Consider the following 18,935-nt stretch of genomic DNA (forward strand, 5'->3'; position numbering starts at 1 on the left):
CATGCAGACACAAAGCCCTGCTACCGTCAGGTGTTCAAAATTTCAGGAAAGGACAACCACGATTCAGTACAAAAAAGGACAACCTTTCCTAATGCATTTGTGATTTATATACTGCTGTGATGCAAATTAGCCTTAGCAACTAAGCTTCAATCATTGGTTAAAACTGATGGAGGGAAGCGACGGTTTAGACTTCCGCTCCCTCGTCGTTGGCGGGGTCAACACCCTGTAAAAACATCCTCCCTGCTCTCACCTACTCTGCCTCCCACTCTTGGGGTGCTGCAGGGATGCGGCCTTATCTGTAACTTTCTGGGAGATACAGGAACTCCTTATATGGAGTTTGTTTTTCACTTCGCAGCCTTGAACTTATCTTGGTGAATCTCAGTGAGCAGTTTCTCACACGCTAAACGGAGGCCTAAGAACCTTTATGAATATTTGTGCTCTTTAGTATGATCCATCTGAGTAACCTGGCTTAAACTCTCTTATTTATTAATCCATCGTAACACGGGACTAATGATTCAAACCATCTCATTATTCAACAGGTCACTTCATTCTACGTCCGGATTTGAACCTGGAACCTTTTAGCATTGAGGCAACAGCACTTAGGATAAAATAAGTTTAATTTGACGTTGTGTTAAGTCCATCTGATAAATGTTCAGTCTGCTTTTAGCTCAATTTTGGTCTCCACCAATCACTGTTGTAAATATCTGGCTCTATAGCAGCTAAATGTAGCATTTGGTGCACTAGCTAGCTGCTAATTTTGTGTGTCTGCTGTTTGGTGCTGGGTCGGTAATGTACGAACAGCTTCATGATCAGAGCTGTGACAGTAAACCGAAACTAAAGAAGAAGCTAAAAGGCACTGAAGGGCCGCGGAGGGGGCACACCTGGACGATGATGTGTGTTTTCTACAGAACTCTTATCTTCAGATCATTTCTTGTTTTAATGTTTTTTTGTTTGTAATTCATAAAGTAAAGTTTGTTTCTTAGTTTTATATCAAATTAACTTTCAAAAACACACTTTCCCCTCATATCTTCCGTCAATATGTCTCAATAAAAAACTAACAAAAAGTACAAAAACCATTAGAACTCCACATTGCACGTTAGGAAATACAATATTCCTGGGTGCACTTGAAGGTAACATCACCATGATCACAGGGCTCCTCCTGCAGGAGGCGCATTTAAACATCAGTCAATACTTCTATAAGAGAATACAGTTTATAATCCATTATAAACCCCATCACCATGACAACGACAGAACGTGTCTCCGCCCGCGAGTTTCCGTCTGCGGTTATCTCATTCACACACACCCATTTCTCCTCACCTCGCCCTCCTCTCAAAGTCTTGTTTCTCCCTCATTTTCCAGAGAAAGGAAACAGAAACTGATGTAGATACTCGAGGGGAAGGAGGAGGAGGAGGAGCAGCTGAGCTGAAGGCCACTTTGAGGTTGATCAGAATCAGTGTGTGATGAGCACTCCTTTAAAAATGGGAAGGCTTACTGGATTAGCAAGAGATACTGGAGAACAATAAAACACCAATAAATGATGTATAAATTACTTTATGCAAGTCGTTGCTGGGCAGGAAGGACATGACAGTTAATTAGAAGTGTTTCTCCTCAAGACCGAGTCTTGCCTCATATTTTTGGCACCCACTTTTTCATTTGCTGACAGACTTCCTTTTTTTTTAACAACAAATGGAGGGTTTTCAGACATAAACACATGAAGGATCAAGATGCTTTGAGTGTAACTAATTTGTTGTGTTCAGTGCCGGGTATTATGCTAATTTAAAGCTTCATGTTTCCCTCTGTGACACCTGTGGAGTAGCTTAGCATCATTTACAGTTAAAAAAACCCATGTTTCTCACACTGCCAGTCTGTGCAGGCCCTCATACAGCCTCTGCCTGAAACGACTCAGTCAGCTCTGTCCCTTTAAGAAACCCCGCCCCTACAAGCCCGCTTTCTTCTGATTGGCCAGTTTTCCGAAGCCTTTGTGACATCACAAAGTGCAGCGTGTAGAAAAAACTGTGTGAAACCTGGCGTTCACAGCCTGCAGAGTGAGCTTAGAAGCCTGGGGATTACTCCGACATACTTTGACCTACAGATCTGAAACTTCACCCACGTTTAGTCTGAACATCCAACTTTGTAAAAGTATAAATACGTCTTAAAATGTGAAACAGCATCATACATATATACTACCATACTTTAACAGTCGAACAGGTCAAATTGAAAGTAAGCACTTGCGCTTTAAATACTCTGTTGGCCTCATTGAACCAAACCACATTCATTAAAAAGCCAATTTAAGGACAATAAAACAAACACAATACCTGCTGAAAGAAGTGCACACCTTTTGTTTTTCCATGACAGGTGATCTTTTGTAAACATAGACCTACAATCATAATGAATTACTGCAAGAGGTTTACTGGCTCTGTCAGCAGCTGCACAATGCAAACGATTACAAACACACATGTACGCCCATCTTAGCATATCAAAGCACTACTGAGAAGTCTTTGCACAGCTGCAGAGGCAGCGGTTTGCGGCACAAAGATGCCTGTTATTATCTTCAATCACAGGATACTTTCAGTTTTACTTTTTCTAGGTGTCATCTAAAAATGTGTCAAGGTGCCACGGCTGATTTATTAAACCAAAGTCCACGACTCTAAAATATCAACTAAAGTCCCAAAACATGGACTCACAAGCTTCCACATTGTTCTATCCATGTATCTATAAACAGGGAAAAGGCCAACAGGAAATTCCGCCCAAGTGTTTTTTCCCTTGGATAACTTAGTTTAGTTTAGACACTCGGCTCTCCTTATGAGTTGTGCTGTTTGAGTGTGATGAATCAGTGTGTTTTCAGCCAGAATCTCAAGTCTCATGGGGTGATTCCAGCACCACTGGGTCTGCAGTTTGTCCAAGAAAAATGTTTACCCTTTTCTCTGCTTTCCCTCCCCTCAGTTACAGCTGCAGCTCTCCCCAGCGTTTCAGCATTCATGAAACAAGCTCGACTATCATTGTTACACCCACCGCCATTACTACCGACACAAAGAGTGAGACTGGAGTAAGTCGTAGTGTCATTATCCACATCATCAAAACTCTAGATGCAAAGTTAGCATAAAGATAACAAGACAGCTAGCAGTTCTGGATATTCTTCTATCAGCAAATGTTAGCTAAATGCTACTATGCTAACAAGGGCAATGCATTCGCCTGGATTAACCCATTAGTAAAGTTGAGCTCAGGTTGATGGATCTTGTGTCAGATTCAGTATTTGGGGATTAGAATTGGACAAATTAAAATGTTAGCCTGGTGGTGGCGCTACATAAAAGTCATGGGTTGACCAAAGTCATTATGCTTCATCCTCTGGGTTGCCTTCAATATCTGTAGAAAATGTCAATAAAATCAACCCAATACTTTTAGTCTGAATCAAAGTGGTTGACCAACCAAGGTTGCTATCCTTAAAGCTAAGCAGCTAGCATAGCTTAAGATGCCATGCTAGCTGGCTAAAGGATTTTGAAAGACAAGACACAAGATCAAGTTTAGGAAGAGGACAAGCGATTGCACACAGCCATGTTGCAACCCTGAATTGCCAGGAAATGCACACGAACAAAAGTTAAGAGACAACCTTTGATCTCACTATTCAAAGGAAATCGTGAGCGGCACACCCTCAGCTGTACTGTTCACTTTCAGACCATCTATACGAGAGGGAGTTTGGATAATAACTTTAAGGCAGTGATACATTGATTGTGCTGTTTGTCCCTTTGAAGCAGGAGTAGATCTTTTCCCACATCACCATTTACAAGCACTGAAGAACATTCACAGCACATGTATCTCCCCTCTCTTAGATAGATCGTGTATCTGTAGTTTTTGTTCTTGTTGTTTGTTTTCTTGGTGTGAAGAGCGGGGTTGTGGTTTTGCACACTCCAACGTGCACATTTCACACATCCACCTTGTCTTTTCATATCGGTGATCATACCAGTCTATGCTGTTACATCTTCAAATGTCTAACAATGTAAGGAGTATATGCAGGCAAAGTGGGCTCAGCCCGTATCCCTGAGGTACCCCTCTGTTTAGAATGAAGTTCGAGGATGTATGTCTGAACATATCAAATTGTAAATTGGTTTATTGAGGTCCAAGTTAAGGTAGTTTCTGGATTTCTTATGTTTTTTCTAAGAAAGTAAATTAAGTTTTTTTGCAACGCTACATTGCATCTCGAGCTGTTTGTACAGACACTACAGTTCCATGAGCATTAATCTCGCTAACTTTGTTTAAATCTAGAACTCATGTCCTGCCACTATGAGGTCAATATGTTTTATTTGATCATCATGTAGTAGCAATAGTGTTGCTATATTTAGATGTATTTTCAGTTTTGTCACTAATTAAATGTTAGCATGTTTACATGCTGAACTCTGATAGTGAACATGATACAACAGTCATCTGATTTGACAAGAGGCATTCCATGAGTGCTGATACAGTGATTCACATCACAGCAGAGCGTGTACGTCTACATCAATCATTAATCAGCAGAGTACATGATAAAAAACTGCTGATCTGTGACCTGGAGACAGAGTGCAGAGTGTACTATTTGCTGCTTGATCAACTGTTGTATAAAATCAATAACACACTCGAGGGCGTGCTGTTGTACTGGATATCAGCCAGCTGCCTCGTGCCTACGACCGAATCACAGCCGTGATGATATTCAGAGCAAAATCACGGCTTTGAGCGTGATATTGTTTAATTATATCTGCTAAATATTAGCGTGTTAGCATCATAATGCAGACCCATAATACACTTATAACAAAGGGGCATGGATTTGGGGTTTTTTCTGTGTCATATTTGTGTAAAATTATTCTAACTTCAAGAAGGGAGACTTTCAGATCAGTCAGTAAAAACAACAATAGAAGTTGTTGACCTCTTAATGAAACTTCTGCTCACTCGATGTTGACCACATGCCTGCCTGGTTGTTTTAACGTGTGACCGATGTTCCTCTTTTAGTTTCATATGTCATGAATTAACAAAAAAACCTTGCAATATTACACATCTGAAGATGGCGATCAGTGATCTGCAACTCAAAGTTTCGCCGTTCTTATTGTCATCCAAACTTCTGCAAACCTTTAAAGCAGCGGTTTGAATGCAAATCAAGTATTTCCGTCTTTTTCAATTGGAGTTTTTAAATGTATAATTTCCAATAGATTCACCATATTCTTCAAGTGACATCTTGACTTCACTCCTTTTACAATATTCGTGTGTTTGGGTTGAAATGAACTCATTAAAGAGCAGCTCCAGTCGTGTTTTAAGACATAGAAAACGCTTGAAATAATAAATTGTGTCTGATATGATTTTTCTGCAAATTACGTTTAAGTACCTTGTGAAAATGCTCCCAAATCATCTCCTTGTCCCTCATAACTAATTCCCCAATCTGCATAGGCCCCGCCCACTATGCACATTTCCAACTGCCCCCTCTGTCTCGGAAACAAAAAACACGTCTCTGCCATCGTTTAGCGGCAAGTTGTTGAAACTTAGCTCGCTTGAAATGAAGTCATCAGTAGTAGTAACGTTAGCAGTCAGTAGTGAGTTCGCAAAAATAACGATGACAGTTACAGCTGGCTAGCGCATCACCGAAGTGGTTGCCATAGGTTACACATTATGGTATGCATAGTTAACGGGATTGGCTCCTTAGGTTTGTGACATCACAAACCTGCCAATCTGAAAACGTGCTGTTCAGCCTGTTCTTGGTGAAAAGCAGACAGGCCCAGCCATGGACTGTGGATCAACACACCTCATTAGCAGCTTTGTATAAACACAGTGCACCTCAGTTTTATAGCTACATTAATCCACTAATCAGACTCTGTCTGACACTGAGTGCAAACTGAACCTGTTAATCAAGATTTTGTGCAGAAATACAAATCAGATGTGTTGCGACGGCTTGCAGACAATGTTGATAATGTGTTAAATCTACCCCTGGGTGTGAATGCAAATGTCAAACCAGGGCAATACTCAGGCAGTGGTAGTTACGCACAAACTTTCACACACAAACTATCATCCAACTCAAACAGGTGAGAATCCGTAAAATGGTCGTGTTAAAGACTCAGCTCGAAGGTATCATGTGATTTTGTTCTCGTCATTTAAACACATTAAACAGCTTCTAAAAATAAAACATAATGTGTCTATTTGAATTTAAACTCCACTCTCATGTGGAATCAGACTGTGAGAGGAGCTTGTTCAGTGCACACGCAGAATTTATTGGCCAAAGTGCGTCAATATTCAAACAAATCAAACAAGCTAACAAGCTAACAGTGAGCTCAAACAAACTGCTTTTAACAACAATGCTGATCGTAGAAATACAAGCTATTCTAGGCATTACAAATGGAGACTTATTTACCAAGTGAACATGCTAACATGCTAAAAGTTGGTGTACATGCCATACTGAACTTTTTCCACCTGAACGTTCTGAAAAATAACTTTTAACTCGGTATTTAACGTCTTATCCCCTCAGCACCTGCGTGGTGATCACCGAGTTGCTGGCCGGCAGGTTTTCCCTGATCTTCACCTCACGGTTCATCTGACACCAGACAAACGGGTAGCAGCAGAAGATCTTGCAGCAGTCGTCACAGCAGGAGCCCTGCGGGGGGGAAAAAGAGGAAGAGAGAGAGAGTGAGAAACCGAGCAGTTGGGGAAACAGATGATGGCGCTTAAATTTTATAACTGTGGCTATTAAAGGTGGAAATATTCACTGTGACTATTGAAGTGTAACTGCCATTTAGAGCCTGGCTGAAGTGGAGCTAAATCAAGTCCAATAATTGGTCCCCTTGTAGTTCTGCTTTGGTCTCCACCCGAGACAAAAATAACAGGTTCTTTACCTGCTAATTGTTCCGTTATGTTCCTGAGCTAACTTTGTCTGCCAGGGCCGTCAACGAATTCAACATGATGTAGAAATGAAATTATATCTAACAGTGACATCAACATGAACCCCTCCCCCATACGTAGTGGTACATACAGCGCGTACAGGTGCGTCGATGTTGAGATGATCAGGAGCTCTGTGGCGTAGCTCTGTTTTGGGAAGAGCTACGCGCGTGAGAGAGAGAGAGAACGGAAGTGTGTGCGCACGAGTTACGTGACCTGTCGGGGACCGGAGCCGCGGAGGAGCAGAGAAAAGAGTGATCGGTATAAACAACAACGACTAATGTACAGTTTAGGTACGCTGCTGGGGTATTAAAGTGACATGAGTTAGCCCCGAAGCTAGCTACAGCTTCGGCCCTGGAGCAGAGCAACAAGGGCCCGATCAGACAGAGCGCGTTTTAGCAGCTGAGGGCGGCTTCTTGTGTTGCTATGCGCCTCGCGTTTTTCCGCACTGAGCGCCTCGCGTTGAAAAAACTTCTACTCAAAGCAGAAAAGCGCCCGACGTCATTTTTTCTCATTGTCCAATCGGATGAATGTAGAGGCGGGCATTCGACAGCCAATGATTCGGTGGTTGCCTTGACAACTGAATGCTCATTTTTTAACCGTCGGCTTCAACAGAAATGGTAGTGTGCGGTGCGCCTCACGTGCAAAGCTCGCTCTGTCTGATCGGGACATAAGCCTCCCCTGTGCGCTCTGACTGCGGTCGGGACGCTGAAGCAGAAAAGGTTAACGACGGCTTGGCTCGTTAGTTTCCTCAATCGCTTTGTAGCAGCCATCTGTTGGGATACGAGGCACACTACTTTAAACGTGGTGCGCAGCAGATTACTGATTTGTTTGACTTAGATCACATCGTTACAGTTCGAACTGTTCATCTTTCACCAGGTTCAAACGATATTTGGATTGAGAAGCAACAGCCCTAACGTCTGAACAGAGAACGAGGAAACACAATTGATACGTGCAGTGAGCCAAACTGCCGGCTGCCGTTTCCTCTGCTGCTGCGGTCAGTCAACAACAATAAGGCTCAGAGAGGATTTGAATACATTTACATCATGTTTGCCCCTGGATATCAACTCCACTTGTTTTTGCCTGAGACTGACGCAAACCTCAGTTACATTTGATTTCAGTAACTATGATATCATGTATTTAATATAGTTTCCCTTCTTTAGTTCTTCATATTTTCCTACAACATCTGTTGTAAACAAACCGTGGAGTACTGCGGTACGTAAAAATGAGGAAGTGGTCTCATCTCACATCTGCTCTCACACGGGGAACCCACAGCATCAGCTTTTATTTCTGTGTGTACTTTCGACGCACTTCCTTACGTGCAGTTTCGAGTTAAGCTTTGACTGAACGAGAGATAAAATCACTCCATGCCATTCTTTTTACGGAATAAAAATCCCCATTAACAGAAACAGAATCCTTTCAGAAGTCACTTCAGTATTTAAATTCTCTCACTTGCGTCCAGTGATATGAGTGGCAGCTAGAGGTAAGTGAGAAAAGCGTGCACCCTCTCCCTCCATGTATAACCCCCTCCCCTCCCCTCCCCTCCCCAGGCCAGCCTTACAGGGATGCCACTGCGCTCTCTGATGCTGGAGCGGAGGAGGCAGGACACCACGCAGCAGCAGTCCAGGAGCGGCATGCAGAAGCACCAGCCGTGCTTACTGGCTGTCTGACACTGCATGCAGGGGAAGCACCACAAACAGCAGCAGCCTTTAGGGAGAAAGACATCAAATTAATTATCTTCTTAAGACGTAATATTGTGTTGAAATCACAGAACATAGATAAAATGTCGGTTTACAGTTCATGCAGATCACTACGCATCCTGTGAGACGGCTGTAACCCGTCACATGTGGCTCTGAGGAGCTTGTAGGGAAACTAACCCCGAGGCTAACTCAGCAGGGACGCAGATTTGTTCTTCTGAGAGGCGACGTAAACATGAAGTCAAGTGATTCGAAGCTCGTGTTCGACTTACACTCCATCTTAAAGGCCCCCTCCAGTGTTAATCAACTGTGTAACCTTGTAAACATCTCCACGTGGTGTTCTTCATGTGCTACGAGACACATCAGGGACAACATGAGCATCATCTCCACGGCTGGGCCTGTCTGCTTTTAAACTACAGTGTACCGAGAACAGGCTGAACAACACGTGTTCAGATCGGCAGGTTTGTAATGTCACAAACCTAAGGAGTGTGTGAAAGTTTGTGCGTAACTACCACTGCCTGAGTATTGCCCTGGTTTGACATTTGCATTCACACCCAGGGGTAGATTTAACACATCATCAACATTGCCTGCAAGCTGTCGCAACACATCTGATTTGTATTTCTGCACAAAATCTGGATTAACAGGTTCAGTTTGCACTCAGTGTCAGACAGAGTCTGATTAGTGGATTAATGTAGCTATAAAACTGAGGTGCACTGTGTTTATACAAAGCTGCTAATGAGGTGTGTTGATCCACAGTCCATGGCTGGGCCTGTCTGCTTTTCACCAAGAACAGGCTGAACAGCACGTTTTCAGATTGGCAGGTTTGTGATGTCACAAACCTAAGGAGCCAATCCCGTTAATGGACGGGGTGACAATATGCATATCATTATGTGTAACATGGCAACCACTTCGGCGATGCGCGAGCACTACTGACTGCTAACGTTAACGTAACTACTGCTAATGACTATATTTCAAGCTAGCTAAGTTTCAACAAGTTGCCGCTAAACGACGGCAGAGACATGACGGAGGGGGCGGTTGGAAATGTGCATAGTGGGCGGGGCCTATGCAGATTTAATGAGGGAGAAGGAGGAGACGCCTCGGGAGGATTTTTAAGGTAATTAAACGTATTTTGCAGAAAAACAAATCAGTTTATTATTTCAAGCAGAGCATTGTATACGTCTTAAAACACGACTGGAGCTGCTCTTTAAAAGCTTTCCAGAATAAACAAGCAGTCAAAACAAATATTTAGTCAATACGAAGTTGCGTTTACGCAGCCCTGAGTAGTTTCTGCAGGGTTTACTTTCAGGATTTAACTTAGAATAGCTTGAAATGTTTACTTTTGTATGCTTTTTGGTCTGCAAATGTTGTGTCGGTGCAAACTTAATAACTGGAGAACTTCTTTAAGTTTCCACAGTGAAGCAAAAGCTCATATTTGTTGTACTTTTCAGAGACAATCAGTATTTTGCTTCCAACTAATGAAGAGCTCCTTTAATGCGAGGATAAGTTCGATGGTTCAGAAGTCGAGCACATTTGTCAGACCTGTTGACTTTGGTTTGTGACGTGTTGTTGCTCTTTTAGCCAGGAAACCAGTAATGAGGAAAAGGGCAGGGAACACGGCTGCAGACCCATCAACTGTTCGAACTCCCCCCCTGTGCTCGGCGTTACAGAGCACTTTAAGCCATCAAGACACAGGAGAAGTTTCTCACCGCGGGCCGTCACTCTAATGAACTCAGCCGCAGAGAGTCTTAATAATTCATGCGCATTAATCCAAAGACACACTCATGTGTTCATTGTGCCAGTAAATCTAATTATTTATTCTGAAATGTTTGTTCATCATGTAAACATAGCTACTGCATCAAACGTGCTTCTGTGTACACACGCCTCTTAACATACTGTTGATACTGTCTGATCTGCAGTCCCCTTTAGATGTAGTAGCTGCGTAGTCGCACAGACATCAAATGTGTTTACAAGTCACAGAGCAATGAGCGCATGTGTTTGACTCACAGGTGCCCATGTCGGAGCAGCAATCGCAGAGGCCAGTGCTCCATGTCCCAGGCATGTGGGAAGAGGTGGTCTGCACTACCACGTGGGTCGGCTGCTGTTGGAAGGCCATGTCTGCAGGAACAAGGAGAAAAATGGAGGGAAGAAACAGGGCTCCAAAAAAAAATCAAAGCTGTTCTACAGTTTGTAAAGCCACAACGAAGTGAACAGACTGGTTGAAGCTTTGAAGCTATAATAACAGCGTTTGTTATTGTCACACACCTTTATCAAAGAAAAAACAGGCTGCGAGTTTGCTGATATCAAAATTGTCCCTGGGATGGAGTTCCGACTTTTAGAATGAGTTTCCTTGGAAATCAAGCAGTGCATGCTGGGACATAAAACAACACCTCCACACTTTGAGCAATCACAGTCTTTTACTTTCTCTTTTACATGAAGTGCGTGGACTATCCAGACCTCCGACTCCAACCAGCACCTTTTGTACCGATAGGAAAGCAGACTCCACTCACGCTCCAGTGCCCAGTTATCTTTGACTATCACTACATTCTGTTGGAAGATTTCTAAGATGACTGGGGTTGGTGTTAGATTAAAGTGTGGGCAACAAGATCATACACACCATGAGGAGTCAGAAATTCAGTTTGTAGTACGGGTGAAAATCACAAGTTTAAGCACAATATGATATTATAGTGATTGGATATTTGCTTATACCTCTCATCCTTACTGCCCAGCCCTAACAGCCCTTTAGTTTTCAAGCTTTTAAAGGGCACATATTTTAGCTATGCAATCAATTTTCTATTATTCCACTGTGTTTCTGAATCACGTTGCTAAAGTTTGTTTCCTTCCTATTCAAACGAACAAGCTGTTTTGCCATTCAAAGGTTAGACCTTAGCCCTGATTGGCTGACAGTATTTGCAGTGACTGCGTAGCCAGCGGCCGCGCTGCACTGTCACTCCAAAGGTGTAGAAAACATGGCTGCTCTAGGATCGGTTATTCGGCCTTATATCTACGAGCTAGAACCGCCAGGAGGTATCGGAATGGTGAGTTGAAATCTTGACATCGACCTGACTACAAGAATGACGGTGAACGACGATTGGTCGGTTTCAGCGACAGCAAGGTTCTACGTAGAAACCTGCAGCTGTTCTGAACGGCCCGTTTCAGAGGCGACCTTTTTAAAAATGTAATTCTGGAAAAACAAAGAATTATGCAGTTTTCACTTTTTCACTGTGAACAGTAAACACCCAAAAATGTGAAACCCATACAAACTATGGGACTAACCATTAACCATAACCGTTTAAGATATGGCCCCCTTAATTTGATTAGGGGTCAGGGATCAATATAAGCTATATTATAGACCCATTTTAAAACCAGCTACATTTTACAGCAGAGCATATCAAATGACATTAAACCTAACATGCCTAACAGCAAGCTAACACAAAATGTTTATTATATCTAAGACCACTGTGCACACGCTTAATGAGTCCTACCTCCTGAAATACAGTTAAAATCAAATTTAACTCGAAACACAATATAAATGTGACTTTGAGTACATGAAACACAGTAGGCTACACTTGTACTTAGCTAGCATGTCCGGTAGTATACCAGTATATCATTAGATGGCGCACGCAACGTTAACTGGAACTCTTTAAACAGCTGACGTCATAACCTAGCTAACCTTGTTTTCGCTCGAAATTACGAAATGTTTAAGCATAAATGTTTTATATATAACGTATTTTTTGAATCCTAGCGGTAGTTTAAAACCTGTCTTATGTTTCCCGGGCTTTTATTTTATCAGATACAATTTAGAAAATCATTTTAAGCAGAGCTTTATCTACATGAATAGTACCTAGCTAAATCCGTGACTCACACCATTAGCTAGCTAGCTAGCTTTACGATGTCAATGTCACAGTTTAACACTTTAAATGGATTATTCATGTATTAAGTAATTAGTATTTTTCCCTCACAGACTAAATTCAGTCCTTAATTTTAAAGTTTCTCAAAACAAATATGGCCTATTCCAAAATATTAATGTGTCGCCTGTATAATCTTATCAGCTAGCCTAATTAAGTAAGATTCCATTAGCTGGAACGCAGCATAACACGCTTAAAAGTTTAGCTATTTCCCTTGTGTGTCATGTAAATGTAGCAAAACCAGTCCAATAAAATGTCATTTACATTTGTAAAACAATAAAATACCACATCTGGCTTCTTTAACCTTGCAAAAATTGATATATGTATAACAGAAAGCTTTATGTTTCCGTTACCTCTGTTGTTAAGGGATGGAATGCAACGGTTACTGTGGTAGTAAGAAGCCAATTGTGGCTTGTCGCCAATCAACAGGAATAACTCTAACAATCTAATATATAATTATATAATAAGTTCATTCCCTTCCAATAAAATCGCTGCAACGTGCAAGTTTATTATCAACAGTAAAATAAGCCAATGCGGCTAGCTGAAATAAAGTATTTAATTCGTTTTTATAAGCTCATCATAAGCTGAAAACTTCCAATTACTGCTATTTAGACTAACGTAAAAACTTTTTTCTTACCTTTTTCCGGTTTCGTGTGCTCTGAAGTACTGAAGTTTGTGGCTTGTTGCACGTGTGACTTGTGGAGTGATGCGCACCGTGCTGTAATACCTCCTTTTTCTGTTTCTCAGTAAAGCCTGCCCCCTCCTTTTCCGAGCACTAAAAAAAATGGAGCAGAGATATTCGCACACATCGTTCACAAACAATGGTAGGAAAAAAAATCTGTTAGACCAACCAGCAGATGTTTTAAAAAGTTCGTTTGCATATCACTCTAGTGCTACAAATGATGAAGCAAACACTGATAAATCTTAATAGCGCTGTTGTCAGGGCCAAATCTATCAAAGTATCAATCAATTTAAAGGTTATTATAGATCAAAGTGCTTTGCACGAGGTTACCTAACCTAACACAATAAAATGTAAGTGGAAACTCTGACGATGCCAGAAGATCAACCACAAACAGTTTCTGTGCACAGGAAGGATGCTGCATTCACGTGCTGTAGGACTTTGAACCATCTCAACATAGTTGTTATCATTTTATGACTAAAATTAGTTTTCATTTGTAAACCTGCCTTGTACACTAACTGGTGTAATGAGCTAATTAATCAGTACTTTTGGACTATGTATAGTGTAAGTGAGCATGTTTATCTTATTAACTGTTTGTTTGAGACTGTTGGACCATCCAACAGAGAGAATAACATACAGTTTAGCATCTAATGTACTATAAACACTACAATAATATGACAAAAGAAAATAAAGTACAACTTATGTATACTTAAGAAGTGCCCCCTTTCAAACGTAGGGTTTGTTTTTTCATTCAGAAATGTGCATATTGCATTCGCTTCTAAATTAACAGACTTGAACAAATGTGAAGCTGAGGGCCGGCACTTAAAGAAGTTCTCCACTTTTTAAGTTTGCACCGAAAAAATGAGTAAGACTGAAACTGAAAACCCTGCAAAGCTGTGGTTATAACTGTGCTTCAGAAGGACGCAAAAATGAGACTTACTGGTGTTCTTGAGTGGGAAACAGAAAACATAGTTTGGCCTGAGGATGGCGCCAGAGGAAAGGCCACAACATTGGGGCAATGATTTTGCCTGATTATGAGTGCGTGTGTGTACAGACACTTTTAGACTGACATCTCCATCTACTGTTAGATTTGTGGCAGCACAATATAACTCCTACTTGAAGAAGGGGTCGTGCGACTTGATCATAGTTCCCGCCTGAGCAGAGGTAGAGCCATGATAATAACTACAGGCTTCAGTTTATTCTGGTCAAGTTTGTTTTTCTTACATTTGTTCGATCCTCAAACATATTTGTCGTCTTCCTGCCTTTTTTTTTAATCATTAACATGAACAACATTCAGCATTTGTTAATTGAATTGAAGACCTGCTTACTTGTTGTAATACCTGCCGTGTACACTAGGGGGTGTAATGAGCTCAATAACGAGTAAAGAGAGGAGTTGGTGGATATTTCCGGAATAAATACTGAGTATAGGAGACTACAGCAGTTATCATTCATAGGTGGAACCACACAACTACAATAAAAAATATTACGAAAGCAAATGTAGGTTAGTATCAGCAATGAGTAGGAAGTAAAATATACATTGAGTAGTAAAATGATGACTTGCAGTGTACTTATGATGTTTTTGTAATATTACTGTTGCATTTAGGTGCTACAAATGAAGCCTATAAGGTTAAGCTAATTTGAGCTACTTCGTGTCTTGTTTTGTGGTTTGATTCATGTTAATTTTGGTTTATATGTTGTGTATGTAAATATGTCAATAAAAATAATACCCTCCTTTATTTCTATGAAAACATTAGCCTATATGTTTGTTGTGTCGCTGTACTTTGAAAACCACGTAGGATATCTATAAAGCCAATTGTTCATGAACTCTGAACTTTTTTTCAAACTTTGTGACGATGATTTAATAATTTACGTGGCTTCAAAAGTTACAGGGTTTAATCAACATATTTAAAGAACACTTAATACGCGGTTTATAGGCTAATAAAAAAATCTATTTTTAAAAAATCCAAAAAAAAACATCGTTTCCACTGGCTAGGAAGGGTATAAAAATAATCTAAAGTAAGTAAAGGTTTTAGAGAGAAAAAAAGAGCGGTAAAAAGTAGTATTACATGGAATTATGCAAATGTCTACTCAAAGTGCTGAAGTAAAAGTACTTATACATTACAGGATTATAATCAACTGTTATTAGAAAGGAGGGGGAATAGTAATGTATTGATAATTTAGTTTAATTGTTTTTAAAGACTAAAACAGACAACAAAAAAGTTCGTCACGTGGCTGTGTTGTGTGTGTGTGTGTGTGTGTAAGAGAGAAAACGAGAACTAAGCGTCGATCGAATTGAGTCAGTCTTCAGAGAGGCAGCAGAGAGAGAGGATCATGCAGCGCTCAAACTTCCTTTCCCATCATCCTCATCCTCTTCATCATCATCTTTCTATAAATCCAACCAAACCCAGTTGAGCAATAATGTCAGCGAACAACACCACGTGGCCATCAGAGGTACCGGACTACACGTGCGTGCGTTTTTACGTGTCCACCGTGTCCTTCTCGGTGCTGTTCTTCTTCAACATCATCATCAACTGGACTATTGTGCGCGTGGAGCAGCTGCGGAGCCACGCGCGCTTCGTGCTGGTTTTCCACCTGCTCGTGTCCGGGCTTGTCCACCTGGGGATGAGCAGCATCTTCTACTACCAGATCCACCTGCACGCGCGCCCGGGCCGATCGGCCTGCTTGGCCATGATCACTATCATGATCAGCAGCGCGTGTAACATCCTCCTGACGCTCACGGCGATGGCTCTGGACCGATACTACGCCGTGTGCCACCCTATGCGCTACACCTCCACGTGCACGGCGGCGCATTGGCCCTGGCTGCTGGGCGTCCTCACCTGGATCGTAGCTTTGATAATCCCCCTCAGCATCCCCCAGCCGGACTCCCAGGTGGCCTATAACGGCGAGTGCGGCTTGGAGCAGCGTCGGAAAGGCGAGCTGCAAAGGATGCTCTTCATCAGTTTGTGCGCGCTGCTCATCATCTACAGCTACGTGAGGATATTTGTGGAGGGACGCAGGTTAGGGGTGATGAATCGGCGCAACCGGGCCGGGTGCAGGACCATCGCTCTGCACGGGAGCCAACTAGCGGTTTACATCCTCCCAAACTTTGTGAGCTTCGTGCTGACAATGTTAAACAAACGGGAGCTCATCCAGCCGGAGACTAAAGAGCTGTCAGCCGTGGTCGTCTTCGCTTTCTTCAGCTTGGCGCAGTGCGTTGCGCCTGTTGTTTACGGTTTGCGCAAAGAGGAACTTCTGGAGCAGTTGAGTCACAGGTTCCCCTGCTGCGCCCAACACTTGAAGAGTGTCCTCGGCTGGACTGTGCAGGTGAACTGGAGTCAAAACCAACAGAAATCAAGGTACGATTCCGCGTTAACTTGGAGCATGGGGCGAATTATGGTGCATTGCCTGGTGTACTCCTCAATATCGATAACAGTATTAGTAACAGTATCGAAACAACTCAATCGTGTTCCTGTAAAGCAAGTTTTACACAGTCTGTGATGAGTCCGTCTTGGGGTGACATGCTGTGAGAAATTCCTCTAGCTCCTGAGTCATTTGTACTTTAATCGCTTATAAATGCTCACAGGTTTCTCACTAATCAGTCATATACTCCATAAATACAGCCAGGCCTTCATCAAAGAGTGTGCAGCTGCAGACTTCATAGTATGAGTCTCACCTGACCTTCAGCAAAAGTTAGTGAATCATCTTCAGTGCTGGTCTTCAAGGATTGAACACTTAGAAGAAGCGAAAGAAAAAATCAGGTTTGCAGACATAAATGTTAATGAATACCTAATTAATTGATCGTGACCCTTCCAAGAGGTCAGATGTCAAAGCTAAAAGACAAAGTATCCTCCAGGAAGAGGAAACACTCTCATGAAATGTCTGACCACAGAATAACTTTAGAGAAGACAACATCTTCTTCTTCAAAAAAAGCTTCTAACAGAACCAGGCTAGCTGTTGCTAGACTTTAGCTAAGCTAAGCAGTGCTAACGTAACGCCATAACAGTGTTAGCAAACAAAGCAAATATGTATATTTCCTAAAAGACCAAAAAATGCTTCAGTAGGGGACAATATAGGATAACAGGATGTAGCATGCTAGCTTGCGTCCTATTCACTTTCTGACTGCATAATTTCTGTTTATCAGTGGAAAATAAAACAGACCAAGTACCCTGAATACTAAAACTAAATTGGCCTTAACTTAAGTAAAAAGATGAGCACTTAAATACTAGAAAGATGTAACCAGACTGTGTGAAACATAACAAAGATGCACTATATGCAGTAGCTTCAATAAAAAGGGGATTTTTCAAGTAAAAAAAGCGTGTGAAAGTACCTCATTTAAATTGTGTTCTATTTGACTTTCACTACTGCTACTACTATGACTAAATGAGGGCTGAAAATTGACATTTGTTGCATCATTTTGAGTTGAAACTACAGCTCAACATGAAACATTTATTTTAGGTTCTTTGTGCTCTGATTTTCCCCTCAGGGAGCGGACACTGACAGCCCAGACGATCATCTCCCTGGAGGTCTCTCAAGTCCCAGAGGAGGAGGAAACAAGTCGAATGTCAGGAGTTCCCCACGAGTCCGACTCATGTCAAGATGATACGGAAAATGCCTGATGGGGAAAAAACGCAATGTCGTGATTCCAACTGCCACAGGAACATTTGGATGTATGGCTTCTGTTTTTAGCTCAGGCGTCCTCCTCATCAGAGAAGCTGAATGTGAATTTTTGACACACAACTGGACGTAAACGTGATTGTACTTGTACTATGTTCGACCGACACTGACGCTGCACAGTGGCTAACAAAAGACAGTATGGTTTCAGAGGAAGTGGGAAGTTCTCTATGTTCTCTGGCGGGACCAGACCAGGGATTTCAGTCTAAAGGTCACAAGCTTCCATGACCTCTAAGCTACAAACAGCTCTGTTTCATTTGGGAGTACAATGACTGGAACTGAGGATGTACTTAAACTTATTGTCTGATGAATGTTTCCTTGTGTCTTTAACCTTGTGGATATTAAATATTGTAAGTTAAGAGGTGTTGATGCCTTTGAATATTTCCAGCACTGCTGAAATCCAGCTGAGGTTTCAGTAAAGCTTTGTTTTATGGGAGTTTAAATATCAAAACCACCTCCATATCCGCCCGGTATATATCAGTTGTTTTGGCAGATGAGTGCTGTTTTGTTTCTCATGTTATATGACAGTGTAGTCGGGCACATAGTTGAAGGAAATCACACAATAAACATTGATTTTAACCAGATGAAGCTTTCCCACTTCTTAACGTGCACAGGATCGAGTAATTAACTGAGAATAGTGAGAAGAAATGGCATCTAATTAGGATGTAATTCAATAAATTCAGACATAACCTGCAATAGTGCATTTATCATTACCCATTTCATCTCCCCAAGTATTCACTTTATTTAATGTTGCTATTAGTATCAATATTCGTCATCCTGGCTTTGCAGTACTTGGTGCAGCATCAAAAAGAAGCTAACTGTTAGCTAAGCCTAAAGAAGCGGGAAATAGCTAGCCCATCCAAACAAAGAGAAAAACCCTTACTAGCATCACTAAAGCTCACAAAAGGGACATGTTATCTTATAAAAACGTTTCACTTCTACATTTTGTTTTAGTAGTAAACAAATTAGATGTATTGTGCTAATTAGTGAGCTCTTGTGATGCATGTTTGTAGATTTTAGTTTCAAAGAGAGCCAGGCTAGCCGTTCTCTTTTCTTTATGCCAAATTAAGCTAACAGTTTCATAGCATAAGCTTCACA

General features: G+C 41.6%; 2 protein-coding genes across 3 annotated transcripts; one reads left to right on the forward strand and one right to left on the reverse strand.

The window, feature by feature from the left end:
• Nucleotides 1-6,206: 6,206 nt before the first annotated feature.
• Nucleotides 6,207-13,477, reverse strand: ponzr1 (plac8 onzin related protein 1). Its single transcript, XM_069672544.1, has 4 exons — nucleotides 13,125-13,477; nucleotides 10,587-10,697; nucleotides 8,447-8,592; nucleotides 6,207-6,604 (listed from the first exon to the last, which is right to left on the reverse strand). The coding sequence occupies exons 2-4, from the start codon at nucleotides 10,693-10,695 to the stop codon at nucleotides 6,467-6,469; spliced, it is 393 nt and encodes a 130-aa protein (XP_069528645.1). The 5' UTR covers nucleotides 10,696-10,697; nucleotides 13,125-13,477; the 3' UTR covers nucleotides 6,207-6,466.
• A 2,010-nt stretch (nucleotides 13,478-15,487) lies between these two features.
• On the forward strand, nucleotides 15,488-18,414 carry LOC138600968 (odorant receptor 131-2). Of its 2 annotated transcripts, none has more exons than XM_069672534.1 (2): nucleotides 15,488-16,522; nucleotides 17,650-18,414. In XM_069672534.1, exons 1-2 carry the CDS (start codon nucleotides 15,585-15,587, stop codon nucleotides 17,780-17,782), a joined length of 1,071 nt encoding a protein of 356 aa, XP_069528635.1. In that variant the 5' UTR covers nucleotides 15,488-15,584; the 3' UTR covers nucleotides 17,783-18,414. The 2 variants fall into 2 exon arrangements, with proteins under 2 accessions (XP_069528635.1, XP_069528636.1); XM_069672535.1 differs by having other exon boundaries at nucleotides 17,622-17,699.
• Nucleotides 18,415-18,935: the final 521 nt, after the last annotated feature.

This window comes from Semicossyphus pulcher, unplaced genomic scaffold, assembly GCF_022749685.1.
Source record: "Semicossyphus pulcher isolate SPU_LCO1_2020_fin unplaced genomic scaffold, fSemPul1.0.p SCAF_21, whole genome shotgun sequence".
In the NCBI taxonomy this organism is placed as follows: Eukaryota; Metazoa; Chordata; class Actinopteri; order Labriformes; family Labridae; genus Semicossyphus; species Semicossyphus pulcher.